This window comes from Eulemur rufifrons, chromosome 7 (genome assembly GCF_041146395.1).
Source record: "Eulemur rufifrons isolate Redbay chromosome 7, OSU_ERuf_1, whole genome shotgun sequence".
Lineage (NCBI taxonomy): Eukaryota > Metazoa > Chordata > Mammalia > Primates > Lemuridae > Eulemur > Eulemur rufifrons.
The window spans coordinates 285,130,195-285,147,800 of record NC_090989.1 but is presented as its reverse complement, the minus strand read 5'-3'; the positions used below and the strand labels follow the sequence as shown (position 1 = coordinate 285,147,800).

At 64.2% G+C, this 17,606-nt stretch overlaps 1 protein-coding gene across 1 annotated transcript in view; it reads right to left on the bottom strand.

The window, feature by feature from the left end:
• Positions 1-1,000: 1,000 nt before the first annotated feature.
• The window catches only part of CCDC187 (coiled-coil domain containing 187), a 38,990-nt gene continuing 22,384 nt past the window's right edge, over positions 1,001-17,606 (bottom strand). Inside the window, 18 exon segments of the mRNA XM_069472176.1 lie at positions 1,001-1,296; positions 1,416-1,546; positions 1,593-1,736; positions 1,904-2,082; positions 2,334-4,348; positions 4,690-4,835; positions 5,398-5,510; positions 5,951-6,087; positions 6,385-6,717; positions 6,852-7,031; positions 7,867-7,936; positions 8,165-8,253; positions 8,995-9,140; positions 10,655-10,818; positions 11,644-11,790; positions 13,456-13,543; positions 14,434-14,561; positions 15,216-15,361. Of these exon segments, the coding sequence (XP_069328277.1) occupies positions 1,001-1,296; positions 1,416-1,546; positions 1,593-1,736; positions 1,904-2,082; positions 2,334-4,348; positions 4,690-4,835; positions 5,398-5,510; positions 5,951-6,087; positions 6,385-6,717; positions 6,852-7,031; positions 7,867-7,936; positions 8,165-8,253; positions 8,995-9,140; positions 10,655-10,818; positions 11,644-11,790; positions 13,456-13,543; positions 14,434-14,561; positions 15,216-15,361 (4,652 nt within the window).

Genomic DNA, 17,606 nt, shown 5'->3' with positions numbered 1-17,606 from the left:
CTCAGGCTGGGGAAGCTGAGCGCTGGGGGGACCAGCCCCGGGCCTGGAGGTTCCGCAGCCACACACCACTCACCAAACCTGGACTCCCCGTGCAAGCAGGGCCTTCATCTAAGAAGCGAACTGGGAAGGGATGGCTGGATGGCTGACAGGTGGCTGACAGGTGCACAGGTGGAAGGTGCACGGACGTGAAGACGGCTGGATGATGGAGGACAGATACAGCCGCACGTCCCCACGCTGCCATCGGACGTGGAAAGTCAGCTCTGGGAGGTTCCGTCACGGTGTGAGTGAGCCTCCTCGCAGATCTCACCCGTGGAAGCTGGAAACCCGGTTTGAGAGCTGCTGTCTCCCATGCACCATGGATTGCCGGGCGCATTTAAAAGCCACTTCCCCAGTGCACGGAAGCCATGACTCAGCACAAAGCCACCAAATATGCAGAAGGGACGCTTGCGCTCTCAAAACAAGGTGTGTTAGTTAAGAGGAGACTGTCACGGTGATTTCTAGCGAACTCCCTGCAGCACAAACTCAAGTGTGCTCTTGCGCTGGAATGTTGACAGCCACCCTTCAAGAAGGAACACATGCGGCCCAGCACCTGGTCACCCTGGGGAGACCCGTCCCACAGGGCCCAGAGACCAGCCCGCTGGGAGCCGAGTGGACGCGGCTGTCCACCGGGGCCCTGTGGCTTTTGCTGGGGCGTGGCTGCGGCTGCAGAGCTGCTCTGGGAGAGGGTGGGCAGCGGGGACCCCAGGCAGCCCGTCCCTCCCCCGGAATATGCCAAGCCCATCAGTGGCTTACAGTGGCGGCTCCTATGGGAGGTGACGGCTGTGGTGGCCCCGCAGGCCCTCATGCCTGCACCCAGGCTGTTCTCCCGAGGACACTGTGCTGAGTCCCCGGCCAGCCTGCCCCGCACACAGACCCCATCCCCGTCACCCTGGTGGTCCCCGTCCCCAGCCAGATGAGTCCCGACCATCTGCAGGGCTGTTTCATTTTACAATTAAACTTCTCAAGACTTCTTTCCCCACAGGAAGTCCTCCGCATACTTGAACCAACAATGATTCCTGAGCTTCCCGCCTGGATATCTGTTCCGAGCGAAGCAGGTGCTCTTGGGCAGGGGAGCTTGCCCCCGTTTGGGGATCAGGACCTGCCCTCCACGCACAAGCCGCAGCGCTGCCAGCACCACCTGCCAACGCCTCTGAATAACAGCGCCAGGTGGCTCCGCACCGGGAGGCCTGCCCGGGAAGTGGGCTCTCATTTCTTCCGGAGGTGGCAGCGCTAGTCTCGCCGCCTGGCTCTGTGTTCCTGGGAAAAGGGGACCCCTGGGGTCCCAGTGAGCCCCTGGAGGCAAGGCAAAGTCCATGGCACCGGCAGAGACCAGCTGCACCCCCCTTACAGGCACAGGAGACGAGGCCTTGGCCCACCTGCCCCAGAGGAGAAGCCCCGGGCCGGGGTGGCTGTGGGTGAAGGGACCTTCGGGCCCAGGTTGGCACTTCCCCCCGCCTGTTCACTCAGGCACACGATGCACCCACGCCAGTCACCCCAGTGCAAGCAACTGTTGGAACAGCGAAGGCATGGGGGCCTGCACCTTCTGAAGTCACAGCCGGAGAATGTTCCCACCAATGCCTTCCTGAGCAAAGCCCTTGGGCGCCCAGTTGGCGCGAGTGCAGCCCAGCGCCGGCTCCTCCTCGCCCTGCTCCTCCTCCCCCTGCTCCTCCTCCTCCTCCCCACCCCCCTCGCTGGCCCTTTGCCAACCCCAAGCCCCTGTGCTGGCCCAGGTGCTGCCCCATCCTGGCACCGCCCTCTGCCGGCTCCTTGGACTATGCTCGCTCGACCTCCTGGCCTTGGCGCCTCTCCTGACCAGTGGCCTCTGGCCAGCACCCGCACGACCCGCTGTGTCTGTCTCAGTCACTTTGGGTCCGAGCCACTCCGAGCACCGATGGACACAGCAGAGCCTCCGTCCAGAAGGCAGAGCCAGTGAGCAGTGGGTGTGGGGCCGCTGCCCGCCTGTGCCGCCTGCTGGGCGCTGCTCCGCGGGTCCCTCTGCCCTGGGCAGGTCCAGGCTCGCTGAAGGCCCTGGCTCCCGTGCGGCTGTTGTGTGGACGCACACACAGTTCACAACGCCGTCTCAGCACCCCTAGGGCTGCCCCTCGGGGCCAGCGCCGAGAGAGCCGCTAAGGAGTCGCGCAGGACCCTCCTGGTGAGCCGGGTGGAGACCAGGTCCACCACCGCCTCCCTCGCCATGCCCGGCAAGTCCTGGGCCCCAGCCTGGGCCTCCGCCCCACGCCTCAGGGCTCCCTCGCCCCCCTCCCCAGCCCACCCCAGGGACCCGGCCTGCCCACTGGCCCCCACGGGCACTCGGCCTGGGGGAGGGGCTGCTGGGGCCGCAGGCTGGGGGTCTGGGGGTGCGGCTGCTCTGTGCTCACCCAGATTTCTGTGAGGTCTTGGCCACTGAGGGGCATCTCGGCCAAGCAGGCGTGGCTGCCCAGGGACACAGCTGAAGCTGAAACAGCATCCAGGGGCTCGTCCGGGCACACTAAGAGATGCCCCGACCCTCCCGGGCACCCTGCACTCCCGAAGCTCTGCACCCCATCCCAGGGCCCCTCCCGACGACCTGAGGCCTCCCCGAGGGCCATGCCAGCCCAGGACCCTGTGTCCAAAGTAGGTTCCAGGCCCCCCCGCCAAGTGCCAAACAGCATGTCTGTGTCACCAGCCGCCAGCAGCCTTGACAGGTCCTCCCCAGCCACATAGGCCTCTCGGGACGAAGTTGAAGGCTGTGCCAATGGCCCTGGGAGCGGCCCAGGGACACTCCCTGCCCCCTCACGCAGGCACCCTGGCCAGCCGACCGGTTCAGACCGCCGGCTGCCTGCAGCCTGCCCTCCCACCAGAGCACAGGGTTCACCCGACTCGTCCTCAAAGCTCCCACCCTGCCCAGCCGCCCCCAGGCAGAGCCCAGACTCCTGGGGTCGCGGGGACAGTGCCTCCGGCAGGCCCCCCTCAGACAAGGAGGACAAGTCCTCACTGGGGATGGAGGTGTCCTCCCCCTGGGCGCCCTGCGAGGCCCCGGGGAACATGGCTTCCTCGGGTGGGGAAGGGAAGTCCTCCGAGCCTGGGCTGGCGTCTTCCTCGTCACTCTTTGCTTGCGGGGTGGGAGGTGGTGGGGGGAGGTGGGTGTCCCCGTGTGCGGAGGACGGGAGGTCGAAGCTGCCGTAGGACAGCACCTCATCCACGGGAGACAGGATCTCAGTCAAGACGCCGCCAGCAAGCGGGGCACGAGCTTCCTCCAGGACGGGGGAGGCTGCGTTCCCACCAGGCCCAGGTCCCTGGCCCTTGGCTACTAGGGGTGCCAGCCCACTGGGGTCCCCAGGAGGGGCCTGCAGGGGTTTCCTCTGGGTGGATGAGCTCGGGTCAGCACGCCAGGGCCCGCCCCGGCAGCCAGCTGTGGCCTGAGGAAGCATCTGTCCTTTGCCAAGATCCACCCCTGCAGATGCCGAGGTCCCCGAAGGACGGGACAGTGGCAAGTCTAAGTCACCGCGGGGGGAGGTTTCGGATGGGAACACCATGCAGGCTGCCTCAGGGGACACCCGCTTGGCTTTTCCTGTATTTGATCCACTGGTCAGGCTCTCGCTGGTTCCAGAAGCTTCCTGCCCCTCCCCCAGGCCCAGGGAGGGGAGAGCCACGTGGGGCTCCCCCGCGTCCTCAAGGCCAGATGAGCTGTCTGCCGGGGAGGACCTCCCGGATGCTGGCTCGGCACTGGCACTGGGTTCCGGCAGGTTCTCCTCACTGTCCTCGTCCCAGACGTTGCTAGAGGCCTCTGACAGCTCTGACCTCGACCCCGGGGAGGGCACATCTGGGAGCGGCAACGGCCCGCCCGCCTGCAGGAGGCTCCGATCCGGCTCCAGGTGCCCCGCCATGGCCACGGCCATGGAGGAGCCATACAGGGCCCGGGTCCCCTGTCCCCCACCCCCAGGAACACCTCGCTGCCGAGGCTCGTCCTGGTGGAGCCCCCAGGACAGAGCTGGGCCGGGCTCCTCCCAGGAGCTCTGCGCAGAGAACTCCCCAGACCAGCTGAGACCGTCACCCGGGGTGTCCTCGGCTTCCAGGCTGGACAGGGAGACGGGGCTCTCGGAAAGCTGCACCAGGGTGGCGGTTGCTTTCTGAAACTCCCTGGCGGAGGGGCAGGACAGGCCGCCGCTCACAGAGCCCGCTGAGGAGGTAGGGGAGGACGCGGGGGCTCCCGAAGACCCTGAGCAGGCTGTGGACGCAGACGCGGAGCTCAGGTCCCCAGTAGGCGGCCGGGGCAGGGCGCTGCTCTGGCACAGGGCCGGTGGCGCCTCCTCCTCAGGGGCCGCAGGAGCTGCCGAGAGAGGGTGAGTTCGGGGATGGCCCAACAGTGGTCACACTTGCCCCTGAGACCCCACCCCACACCCCGGCCCCCAAAGCCAGTGGGTCAGGACCAGAAAAAGACCCCAACAGGGGCAGGAAAAATGTCGATGGTGCCAGCGTGTTCGACCCCTTTGGTTCCAACCCAGCAGCCACCCGACGCCACCCCACGCCACGGCCCTGTTCCGACACACATTTCCCCATCTCAGGGACACGCCTCGGCGCCGCAGCTGCCGTTCAAGGCTGAGTGGTTGGCTTTGCCAGGTTTTGTTTTCATTTGAGATATGGTCGGTTCCAGACAGAGCATCGGCCAACCAGCATCACCGCTGCAGCCAGCCCTGAGCAGGGTGTGCAGCGGGAGGGCAGGGGCTGCGTGCCGCAGGGGGAAGCCCGGCCCTGGCGTGGCAGCCGGATGGGGAGGACCCTTAAGTGGGCTGGAGAGGGAGGGGCTGGGGCAGCACCTGGAGAGGTAGCCAGCCAGGCGTCTTCCAGACGGGCAGGGGCGACCCCCAGGTCCTGCAGACAGGCCTCTGTCCTGCAAGCACGGTCGAGGAGGAGTTCTGGGGAGCCCCAGGAGGGGCCCAGCCTCCCACCTCCTCCCCAGGCTGGCTGTCAGGGCCCCCACAGGGGTCGGCCAACACTGCACACCCTTGGAAAGCACCCCAGTCCGTCCTCTGCCACCATCAGAGGTGACCCTCAGAGCACAGGGCTCCTGGGGGCTTGTCTTTGGGGGTGTCCAGTCTCAGTCCCACAGGCTCAGGGAGCAGGTGGGTGGTCACCCCCCCAGAGGGCCGGGACAGCCCATGCTCAGGGCAGGGCCCCCTGCTGGCCTCACAGCCAGACCTTGGGCCGGTTCATGGGCGACATCTTTGTCTCTGAAAGTGGGTCAGAGTCGGAAAGGCCGGGGTGAGCCGTGCTTGCTGGTCCCGGGAGCAGCGAGAAGACAGCAAGTGCTGGCGGAACCTGTCTCCCGTCTCCACACCCCGCCCCTGCCCAGGGCTCTCCCCGGCACGGGCTCTGCACCTCTGCGCCCCCGACCACCAGCTCTCCGTGTCCTGGGGCTCCCCCATGGGACTCCTGGCGAGACCCAGGCCCGACCCCGACTGGGCTTGGCTGGTGCCGCCTTCAGCCGCCTGCTGGAAACAGGAGAGAAATGACATTATCAGGACGTGGCCTCTGCCGGCCGTCCATATCCTGTAGCCACAGGCCACGCCCCTGCGCCTGCAGTGACCACGGCTAAGAAACAAAGGCCACCGCTTAAAGAGGGCTGTGGAGACCCCCACTCACCAGATACCCCCTTCCCCTCTTCCCCGTGGCGCCAGAGACCTGTCAACACATCAGGGCCCTGCTGCCGTGGAAAAGATCTTTTTTCCTGCCCAGGTGTTGAGTCTTGGGGCAAAACCCAGAGAATTGGGGTATCTCAGAGTCATCAGAACCTACCGGGAGGGGCTCAGAGGCCCTCAATCCCCCAACACCCCCCGCGATGGGCAACCCTCCAAGACCACACAGCAGGCCCCACAAAGCCAGGCCAGGCCTCCTGGGCCTGCAGAAAGAGCACGGCCACACCCCAACTCACACTGGCTTCCTGAGGGCCACAAGGCCCCCCTCTGCCCTGGGAGTGCCGGCTCCGAGCCCGGAAGCCCCTCGCGTGGCTGTCTGTCGGAGTCCCGGGCTCCTCTGCTGAGGAGGGGCAGGGCTGGGTCTGGGGGTCTCCTGTGGGCAAGGGGGCTGTCAGTGCTGGCAGGCGCGGGCACAGAGAGCAGCATGAGCAGCTCCCACGAACTCTGAAGCCACGTGAAAAAAGTCTTAAAATTCAAAATGGACACAGCACTTATTTGCACTATCTGGTTGGCGTGAAGACACCAACATGCAGCGCAGTCTGCTCCTAAAATTATCCCTGGTTGGACAGTCAGTGATACGAAATCTCAGAAAAAAGCTTTCAGGAAACTGTTTCAATTTAGAGACCTCTTTCCCTACTTTGGGGAAAGCGCCCTCACAGGGCTGGGAAACCCGTCGCTAGAGCTCGTTTCTTCCCCTTGGTGGCCCTCCAGCCGGACACGTGGGGCGGGGCAGGCCTCTGACGCACCGAGGTCACCCCCGGCACAGCCAGGAGGTCAGCAAAGTGGAGACAAAGGGGTGGGGACGCTGCCGGGCCGCCCCAGGAGCACCGGGCCTCCACCTCCACCACGGTGCCATCTGCTCTGCCCTGGGAGCTGGCCGGTGTGGGGACGCGGAGCCCCAAGGCCACCGGCCTAAGGGAACCTGAGCTGTCTAGCTGAAGCTCAGATGCGTGGAACATCTGCCCACGGGAACATCCCGTGGTGAAGGCCAAGGCGACGGGAGCTGTGCAGGAGGGACCCTGGGCTCCCCCAGTGACCTGATGGGGCGTCACCCAGGAGCCCCTGCAAACACAGTCTCTTGACCCGAGAGCAGGTGTGCCGGAGTCAGGCAGGCCCAGGGCGAACGTGGCGGCTCACAACAAGCTCTGGCCACAGTCTGCTGCTCACGCTCGCGGCGCCTCCGGCCCTGGTCTGCAGGGGAGGTGGGATGAGCGAGCCCCTCCGAGAGGCAGCGAGGGTCCGTGAGTGGCGTGCAGGTGCCTGCTGCCCCGAACAGTGACGGCCGCTCCCCACGGCCGGGGGCAGCAGGCAGCAGCGCTGACAGAGAGGGGCTCCCGGCCACAGAGGCCTGAACAGCAGCCCACCCGGGTCTGGATCCAGGAGAGGCCGGTCGTGGGGTGTGCTGTGCGCCCCTCTGCCCCCCGCGCCTCAAGCCTCACTGGGGAGCCCCGCCTGGCCGGGCTCTCGGGGGCAACCCCAAGGCTGCGGGTGGTTCTGACCTTCCCATCTCGACGGATCTGTCCTGTGAGCGTGAATGCAGGGAGCCCCCCGACCCCGGCCTTGGCGTGAACAGTGTCCTTCATGCTCTCGGGGTGGCTGCGGGGGCGGGGGCTCCCCAGGGCTGGACGGGGAGCTCTGCGGTAGCAGCCTGGGCCCTGCAACCCTCCCAGTTCAGCCCATGGCCACTGGGCACACCACCAGGGCCTCTCCCACCCACCCGTAAATCAGGGGCTCGGCTTGGCAAGGCCTGGGCCACACGTAGGTTCAGAAAGAGGAAAATGTAACACGTGCAAAGCCTCCTGTTTGTGCGTGAAGATGTTCCTGGCAGCTGGTTTCCAAATACTTAAATACCCCGATAAACAATAAACGAAGCTGTGACTAAAACAATCAGAGCCAGCTGTGACTTTTAATTTCCCCAGAAGGGCTGCGTGTCACCTCCTGCAGGGAACAGAGCCTGCCAATCTTCTAGCTGTGAAGGGGTCTGCGGCCAGCATCACGGGCCACTGGGACCCGTCCCCTCTGGTTTTCATGGGCCTTCCCGTCCTTGCCTGCTGGCTGGGCTCCAGCCTTGGATGGGCCCCACTGGACGTGGGGGAAGCTTCCGGCGAGATCCACGCAGAGGGTGCCCAACAGCCATTTCCAGGGGGCTTACCTGAGGGCAGCTCCTTCGCCTCCAGTGGGCTGCGCTGAGCTGTGGGGTGGCTCTCCTCTGCCACCACGGCCTGGCTGACAAGACAGGAGAGACGCCATGCAGCCCAGAGCTAGCTGGAGAGAGGGCACGGGGCCGGGGACTGACTGGGGACCCACCCGCCTGCAGGAACCAAGGACACACTGGCACCAGGGGTCCCAGCCAAGATCAAGTCTCAGCGGGGCGGAAGGAGGGGCCCTGAAACAGGCGGCTCTGGGTGGGGGGCTTGCTCTGGGTGGGGGGCTTTCCAGCGTGCGCGTACGGGAAAGGCCGGGCCCGGCTCCTGCCCGACGTCCAGGGAGCTCTTGGGCTGAAGACCCAGCAGAGGGACACGAGGCTGCTCCCCAGGCTCTGAAAGACACGGGGTTCCCAGAGTCGCCAGTGTGGGGGAGGGGGAGGGGGACGAGGGCAGAATGGGACCCCCACCAGGCCAGGCGGCCACACCGGCTGCTCAGGGCTCCCGGGGCATCTGAGGGCAGTGGGGCTGCTGTGGTCAGGGTGCAGGGGGTCACCCCACACAGGACTGATCCTGGAGGGACAGACAAGCCAACCTCATGGGTGACAGGGACGGCGGGGGCCACACCAGGCTCTCTGTCCCCCTATGTCCCCTGCCTGGAGGCCCAAGTGCCTCAAGGGCGGCTGAGCCCTGAGCCCTGAGCCAAGGGCAGGCAGGCCCCGGCCTACTCCTGCCTCCTGCCTGGGCAGGGGCTCTGGGCAGGTGTGTGTTCCCAGGGCGGCCTGGCAACACCGGCGCCTGCGCCTGGCAGTGGGCCGGGAAGCTCTGAGTAGCTGCCCGACAGGAGCCCTGCCCAGAGCAGGAGAGCCTGTCAGAGTGGCTTCTGGCTGGTGGCCGCTCGCTGTGTGTCTTGGGAATGTCGGCTACAGTGTGCAGGGGGCGGCCCGCCTGCCCCCCACCCCCCGCCCCCGGCACACTCTGCTGCATTGGGACGCAGGGACAGAGAGGCCCCAGGGGCCCCAGCCACAGGGCGCGGCAGGTCGGAACACAGGGGTCTGACCCCAAGCCTGAGGCCACCCCCAAGTTGCCCAGGGCCAGCCGAATGAGTGACCACTGCCACCGCCCTTCCCAGTCACCTTGGCCAACATGACTGCCACTCTCCACCAGCCGGCCCAGGGTGCTGAGTGTGTCCTGTCCCCACGCTGGCCTTGGAGGCTGTAGGTGACCGTCGGTGTCTGAAGTGGTCTGGGCGGGTGTTCTGTCCCGCTGTTCAGTGGGGAGGCTGCAAGGTGGTGCCAAGTGGAGGTGACCACCCGCCCTGCCTGTTCCCTCCCAGGGTGGCCAGCCCCGACCATGACGCTCCACAGCACCCTGTCCCTGGGGACAACCTCATGGCACATCCAGGGCCAGCTGTGGTCAGTGGCCAAGCAGAAGACTGGGCTCTGGCCCCTCACCCAGCAGCTTCCCAAGCAGGGCCATGGCTGTGGGGGTGACAACGGGCCGGGCACCACAGCAGGTGTGGTGGGTGGGGTGTCTGTCTGTCCCCCAGTGTCTGCTTCCCTTTCTGCCCCAGGCACCTGCTACAACAGGGCACGGTCGCCCTCACCCAAGGGTGACCCTGGGCCTTCCACCCTCGGTCAGAGGTGTGGCGGGAGGTGTCGGCTCCGAGGATGGCCATCCTGAGAGCCTGGAGACTGCGTCTCCTGAGACCCGTCCTCTCGCTGGGGCAGGACCTGGAGGCGCCTGCCCGCACCACTGTGCCCCGACGCAGGCTCCCGAGGGGGACAGGGCAGCGCCCTTGAGACCTGTGCCCCTCAGAGTCACCACAAAGGGGCCGAATAAAACTGGGAACAGGAGCCCCCCACGTGCATTCAAGTCCTCCCGGCACAGGGTCTCGGGCCAGGACCCCATGGCACCCCTGCTGGCCGTCCCTCACCCTGCCAGCTCCCCTTGGGCTGGGGGCCGCCTGACACTGCTCACTGATGCTCCCAGCCCCTGCACGCTCAGAACCAGCTGACCTCCAAACAGATGAATGACCAGGTGCCCGTTCCCGCGTGGCATGACCTCCGGCAAAGTGCTAGTGCCAATGGCTATTTTCCCAGGGGAGGGAGTTACAGGAGAGCGGAGGTCTCTATGTGTAGCTCACTGTTCCCCGTTTTCTAACGTGTGCACAGTGGCCGAGCATCGCTGCTGTGCGACCAAAGCTGCCCCTCTCTGCCGTGGGAGGACAGCTGCCCTTGACCTCAGGGTCCTGCCGACCTGCCTGCCTCCAGCCCTGTAAACAAACTCCTGGGTACCCAGAGGTGACAGTCAGCCTGGACCTTTTCAAAGGTTCCCAGGCCACGCAATCGACAGCAACATGACTGTGGACCAGGCCTGTCTGAGGACGGCTGCAGGACGAAGCCTGTGGAGCCGCTGGCCAGTGGCCGAGTGACGATGACGTCCCTCACCACGGAGCCCCGTGGGCTGGAGAAGAGCTGCTGCCGCTCCCTGGGAGGGAGGGCGCCTCCCCAGTCTGCACCACCCCCCGGGCTGCTGTTTCGGGGGTTCTGTGGTGAAACTCTGGTGGGCTGCAGGCTCTGGGGGCCGAAGCTCATGGGAGAGAGAACCTCCCCAGCTCTCATGGCCACTGGAAGCCGGACGGGAAGAGCTGTTCCCCGCATGGAAGCCGGGAGCTCTTGATGGGAAAAGCAGCCGCTCCTCCCACGGGCAGCTCCCCGAGCAGGGAGGGGTGCAAGTGCAGGTGGCCGCCCCCGCAGGGGAGGGTTCCCGGGCCAGGCACCAGGGCCAACTCACTGTGTGACTTCCAGGCTTGCAGGGCTGCTCTGGGAGTGGTGGCTGGTGGGGCTGCCAGGCCTGCGTGGTGTCAGGGGGCATGGGGAGCCCTGCGCCAGCCCCTCAGGCTGCTGGCTTTTCTCAGAGCCCCCATCCCGGGCGGCCCTGCCTTTGGGGCTGGAACTCTGAAAAACAGCACAGGGTGAGCCTGGCGTGGCCACCTGTGGCCCGTCTCTTGTCAGAAAAGCGGGTGGTGGGCTTCATGTGGCTGTGCCCACAGCCTTGGCACCTGCTCTGCACGCTCCCAGCGGCAGCGCCAAACCATTCTGCCAGGGGCCCTGCACCCCTGCTGAGAGGTTCAGAGAGGAGAGTCCCTGCCCAGGGCCAGCCACGCCCCTATGGCAAGCTCTGGAGTCGGGTAGCCGGGTCCCCGCTCCGACAGGCCGGCCTGGGCCAGGTGCTTCAGAGAGCCCAGTTCATCCAACCCTCGTCTCCACCCTCCAGGTGAGACCACTGTCACCCCCAGCTTACAGAGCAGACACTCAGGTGGAGAGGCACACAGCCCTCCTGGGGACAGCGCCCCGCCCCTGTCCATACAGCCTCCAGTAGGCTGTCAGCCCTGGGCAGGGGAGCAGGAGCCCCTACCAAGGAGCCTTGCTGCTTGGGGTCCCGGAGGCGCTGGCCTCCCTGAGCCCTCCGGCGACACACTCCTGCCCCCGCCAGGCCCGCGGGGATCCCCCTGCTCAGCCCACACCTCCACCGCTGCCCCACCCCGGGGAAGCCCTGGCTCCCATCCTCCCACCTCCACCGGGGTCTGTCTTCACACTCCCGGCCTGGGGCATCTTCCATGACCACCTGAAGTCCAGCTCTGCCCCAGGGCCCCCTCCTGCCTTCCACCTACACCCCCAGCAACTCCCTTTCTACCTGGGGCCACAGGTGATTTTACAAGGAACTTGCTTGTTTACACAACACAGCCAGGGGACAGACCCCCGCCAGGCGAGAGTGCCCACCTGCGGCAGCTTGGTCGTGGCTTGCAGCTCCTGCTGCAGGTGGGCCATGGACCTCTGCAGGGACAGGATGTCCTTCCGATGCTGCAGCAGCAGCTTCCTGTCTTGGTGCATGGATAGGTGGATGTTCCGCAGGTGCCGGATTTCCCTCTGAGCCAAGAGGGAAAACGTCAGCATAGCCCCCAACCCACGAGCTCACACGGGGAAGAGGAAAAGGCTGGTGAGTGGGAAAGGGGTGTCTGGGGGACGCCCGGCTCCCCCACTGTGCCGGGGCCTCCCTCTCCCCCCACACGCCTCTGCCCGGCCCTCCTGCTGGGCTCATTGGCCACTCTGGCCCGACTCCGTCTCAGAAAAGCAGGCAGTGGCTCCACGTGGCAGCTTTGTGCGTGGTGCTGCACTGCCTCAGCGAGGCTCAGCGACACCCACTGTGGGTCCAATCAGGACACTATGCTCCCCTGGGTCTGCCGAGGGGGCACCGGCAGGAGGCAGCAGGGGCTGGGTACTTACTCCCCAGGTGCCCGCCAGGTTCCAGGGACAACGCCACCCTGTGACTCGTCCCTTTATTGAGCCGTCCTCAGCTGCTCCCCGCGGCTCCCTGGTGGACATGCCCCTCGGCAGAGCCACCTTGCACAGAGCATACGCTCACGTCTTTGCACTCTGCGAGGCGGCGGCCCCCATAGACCAGACAGGAAACTGAGGCTCAGCCGAGCTTGGTCTCTCCCCCACGGCCCCCAGCCACCCCCCCACGGTGTCTCTACGACCTACAATACCCCCCAGCTACAGACGGGCGTCCCTGCGCTGGCCAGCTCCAGGCCCTCCAGCCAGGACTCCCCAGGCAGGGCCTGTTCCGCCAGCTGCCTTCGTCGCCTCGTGACAGCTGGACCTTCTGTGCCCTTTGTGTCCCACAGGCCAGGCTGGTCCCTGCAAGGTCACTTGCATTTTCTGTCTTTCCACATCTGAGAGAACCTGATCTGCGGCCTGGGCCTCTGCTGCCCTCCCTGGAGTGCCCCCCACCTGCCATGCGAGTGGGGGTGCACGCGGGGCGTCTGGGGTGGGGTGGGGGTCTGGGCTTTGCACTCAGCCCAAGGTCCCACACCCCGAGCTCGGTTTCTGCATCTGTACCAAGGGTGGCACAAGGGGAGACCGAGATGACAGCCGGCCCAGTGGCCCCAACCAGAGAGGGCCTGCGATCACAGGTGGTGGGCGCAGGTCCTTGTCCCCGTTCCCGGGGCTCTGCCTCCACCCTCCCTCTCTGTCGCCTGCACAGCCCCGACCCCCTGCTGCCCCCCTGCTGCACGTGTGGCCCGCACCAACTCTCCCCAGGGATCCGCTTCCTCCGGGCCTGGTGATGACGCTGGCGTGAAGGCAGAAGTGGCCATTGATGGAGACCCTCTCTGCCAGGCACGCCGATGACTCCGCCTGACCCTCACAACCCTGCGCATGTGCACATTGTGATTGTCCCCATCTTCCCACGAGGGACCTGGGCTCAGAGCAACTTGTGAGGTCCTCTGAGGTCGCGCACACGCACACATCCACCCCGGGGCAAGTGCCAGCGCACTGAACCCCCCGGTCCTGCTACCTCCCATCCCAGGGGGACACAGCCACCTGCCTGAGGCCACAGCCAGCAAGAGGCTGCACCCGGCCTGGGACCAGGGCCACACTCTACGCTGCCCATGACACTCCACAGATACTCTGGCACATCGCAGGGTCCTGTGTGGCCCTGGAAGGGGGCAGGCTCGCAAATTCTCCAGCTGTGGTGCTGGGATGTCCAGATGCCCACCCGCCCCAGCCCACCCAGCCCTCGAGAGCCCTCACCTGCTCCTTCTCAAAGGTGTTGAGGGCTCGCTGCTGCTTCTCCGACAGGATGGCCAGCATGGCTTTGTCCTCCTTGCTCCCCAGACACCTGGGGGGAGATGGCAGGAGCCCCGCCAATCCTGAGAGTCTGTGCTAGAGATGGGAGGTGTCCCAGACACAGCCCACCCCGTCAGCCACGTCCATCCAGGACGTCCCTGCGGTGCAGCTCTGCTGGAAAGGGGGCCGCCACCTATGCACAGGTGCGGGGGTGGAGGGCAAAAGTGGTCGGGAGGGGTGGGAACCCAGGGCGTCACTGTTCCCACCCCTCCCGACCACTTTTGGTCTCAGAGGCAAAGACTGGCCGGGGGTTGGGACGGCGGGGGTGCGCCCACATGCCGGGCCCTCTCTCCCTGGGTCCCACAGCCCGGCGCTCTCAGGCTGCCGAGCATGTCGACTGCTCGACCCTTCTGCGGCCAACTTCCAGCATCCAGAGCTTCCGGGTGATTCCCACTGGCCCGCACTTCCACGCCTGGGAATTTGCCTGGGGGAAATTCTCTGGATGTTCCGTGACAACCACCCAACGTGGGAAGTAAGGGAAGGCCCCGGTCGGGGCGGCAGGGGTCACGGCTCTCTGCGCGCCCCCCTGCCCACCTGGCGCTTACGGAGCGACCTGGAAAGGCTTTCTGGACATTGCGAACAAACCCCCGGCCGGGAGCCCAGGCGTGAGGCGCGGGGAGGTGACACGCACAGCCGCACAGGCACCTGCGCGAGCGCCAACGCCACCTGTACGGCTGCCGCCACCGCACCTGGCGGGACATCCCGGAAGTGCGCGTACCGCGGACGTCGGACTGCGGGCGCTTAATTTTGCTTGTATTTTGGGCACTTTGCTGCCTTGTTCAAGTTCCTGGGAACACCTGTCACTGGTCCCGTAGGAACATTTCGTTCCCCAAACACGGTCGGGAACCGGGGGCGGGGCCCCGGCGCCGCGCATGCGCTCACCCCCGCTTGTGCTCCAGCCAGACCAGCTCGGCGCGGGTCTTCTCCTCGAGCGCCATCTCGCGCAGGCGCAACAGCGCGGCCTGGTGCTGCGCGCGCAGCTCCTCCTCCCGCAGGCTCTGCTCCAGCATCTGCAGCTGGAAGCGGTCCAAGGCTCCGAAATCTCCCGGCTCGACGCTTCGGGGCCTCGCGGGGCTCCACTGCGGCGGGCAGACCAACCGGGCCGCGTCACCGCCAGGCGTCCAGGCCTCCCCAGAGACTGGCCTCGCCTGGTGGGAGTGGCGCCCATCCCTGGAGAAGAGGCCACCGCCTCCGAGAAGCCCTCCCTGAGTGCCCGCCCGGCTCCCTACGCCGTGCTCCTCCTCCCCATGCGGTGTGTCCCCCTCCCGACTGTGAGCTCCCCAAGGGCAGAGGGTGTCCTCATCATCTTGGCCTCATGCCCAGCCGTGATCTAGTCCATGTACTCTAGAGGGTTTGTGCTCTACAGGGTTCCAGAAAGCTTGGGCCACCTGCCTTGAAATGTGGGCCAGGCTGCCTGAAGTACAGTGCCTGCCCTCATCTCTTGCCCAGGGCTGCAGGGCAGGCTTAGGCAGCTGTCGGCTGGAGGTCCTGATGTGTTGGCAGGACCTACAGGGAGACCCACCCCCTAGGTGCAGGCCCAGGAGAGGCGGACCTGGGCACCTGGCGGCCTGTGCCGTGCAGGAGGATTAAGGTCTGATGCCCCTGCCAGTGTCGTGCTGGACCCTGAAATTGTGCCCCTCCCCCCAGGGGACCTCTCCCTGTACCTGGTGGGTAGGGTGGTCCGGAGGGCAGAGCTTGGCCAGGGGCAGCTGGGAGGGGGCTTGGTCAGGCCTCCCCAGCTCTGAGGACAGAAAGCAGGTCATGGTCGGGTCATGTGGGGGTCTGGGTGCCCCATATCCACGGGCCTTTTCTGCAGGAGAGCCTCACAAAAGTAGGATGTCTGGGGCAGTTTAATGCCCCACCCCTGACACACACAGCTTCACACCAAATCTTCACAAGGCCACACTAGCAGGGAAAAGTCTCCTATTTCCTGATGTGAAGTTCTGGTGCTCGACCCCCACCGGGCATGGGAAAGACCAGACCAAAAGTAGAGGGAGCTCACGGATGATAGCCAAACTGCTCTGCTGGCACACAAGGGGAGACTGAGGCCCAGAGTGGGAGAACCATTGTTCACGGTCCAGCACCAAGGAGGTGGCAGGGTGACAGCGGAGCCCAACTTCCCAGCCTGAGCAGCTGTCCTGCTGCTGGCCACCCTCCCATTCCGGGTGTGATGGGAACAGAGGCCTGGCTACAGAAAGGATCATTAAAGATGTTCACTTCCCACTAGGCAAGAGTAAAAGGGATTGGATTTTGGATTTACCATCCCATCTGAAACAGAAATTATATACAGATATGTGTAGATACGTGTGTTTATATAGAGGTGCGTGTGTGTGAAATGGAAGAACAGTTTTCTGGACACTGGACATCAGACAACAGCACGGTGATCCCTGAGAGAGAAACTAAGGTGAGACCTGCTGTGATATCAACTTACTGCCCTGAGAGAGTTTCTGGGCTACAGTGCAGGGAGGGGAAACTGAGGCTGGGCCTGGCAGACCCCCTGAGTGGAGGAGACAGAGCTGAGAGTGTGAGGAGACCGAGGCAGCCCGAGTTGGTGGGACAGAGCATCAGAGAAGAGAGAGCCACACGGAGGGAGGACCCTGGAGATCTGTGGAGTGCTTCCCTTGAGTATTCAGCAGAGAACTGATCGATTAATGCATGTAAAGAAGCTTCCAGGTGCTGGAACACAGGCATCCAAAAGGACTAGAAGTCTGGGAATGGTGCCAACATCCACCAGCCAAGCTGGAAGACCTCAGGGTTCACGGGGGTTGGGTGGTATGTACACAACGCTCTTGCCTTGGTTGTGGGCAGGAACTAGCCCCGGGCAGAGCACTAATCTGGATCCGCCTAAAGAACTATAAAAGCAGCTGGCTGCGCACTGTGGCTCATGCCCATAGTTCCAGAGCTCCGGGAGGCCGAAGCAGAGGACTACTTAAGGCCAGGAATTCACGACCAGCCTGGGCAACATAGCAAGACCCCTATCTCTACAGAAAGGTACACGCCTATGGTCCCAGCTGCTCAGAAGGCTGAGGCAGGAGGATCACGTGAGCCCAGAGTTCGAGGCTGCAGTGAGCTGTGTGATCACACCACTGCTCTCCACCCTGGGCGACAGAGCAAGACCCTGTGTCTAAAAGAAATAATTAATAATAATAACAAACTATAAATGCAAGACCTGAAAGGATCAAATTACTTCCAAATAACCGCATTCCAGAACAAAGCTTAAGAACGTTCACAGGCATACAAAAATATCCAGTACTCCACAAGGTGAGATTCACAACATCCGCAAGGTCTGGAAGAAACTGAGAAACATGATCCGTGATGAGAAGTAGTCAACTGGTGACTGACCAGGCTTGACACAGGTGCTAGAGTTAGCAGAGAAGGGCGCTCAAACTTTCATAACTATATTCCACATGTTTAGAAAGTTAAGTAGGATCGTGGAGGATATAAAAAAAGATTCAAATAGAACGATCCAAGATGAAACTAAGACACCTGAGATGGAAACCGCGCTGGGTGGGATTCGTGTCTGCTTGGACGTGGCAGGAGAAACGATCTCGGACTGTGGAGCACAGCAGCAGAATATCCAACAGGAAACAGAGAGGAAAAGGGAATAAAAGTAACAATGAAAAGGGCTGCAGTGCCACAGCCAGCAAAGAACACGTGAATAACAAAGATGTGATGAAGATGTCGTTAGACACACAAAAGCCAAAGACTGTCGCCAGCAGACACGCACTACCAGAAATAGGAAAAGAAGTCCTTCAAGCAGAAGGAAAATGATGCCAGTTAGAAATCTAGATCCATGAAAAGGAACAGAAAGTACCAGAAATGGTGAAATGGTGACCACAGGGAGACACAAATACAGATAGAACCTAAAACTCGTGACAAGATAATGGCCCATTTAACAAAGTGATAGAAACTCGGAGTCTGTAAAACACTGAGAATAAGGTGAGCGTCCACACGAGCGCGAAGGCCAGGGCGGGGGTGGAGGCGGCGAGCGAGGCTCTGCTGCGCGGTCGGACGCCACTGGGAGGGGGGGTGCGTGTGCCGCGCCGGACCCCACG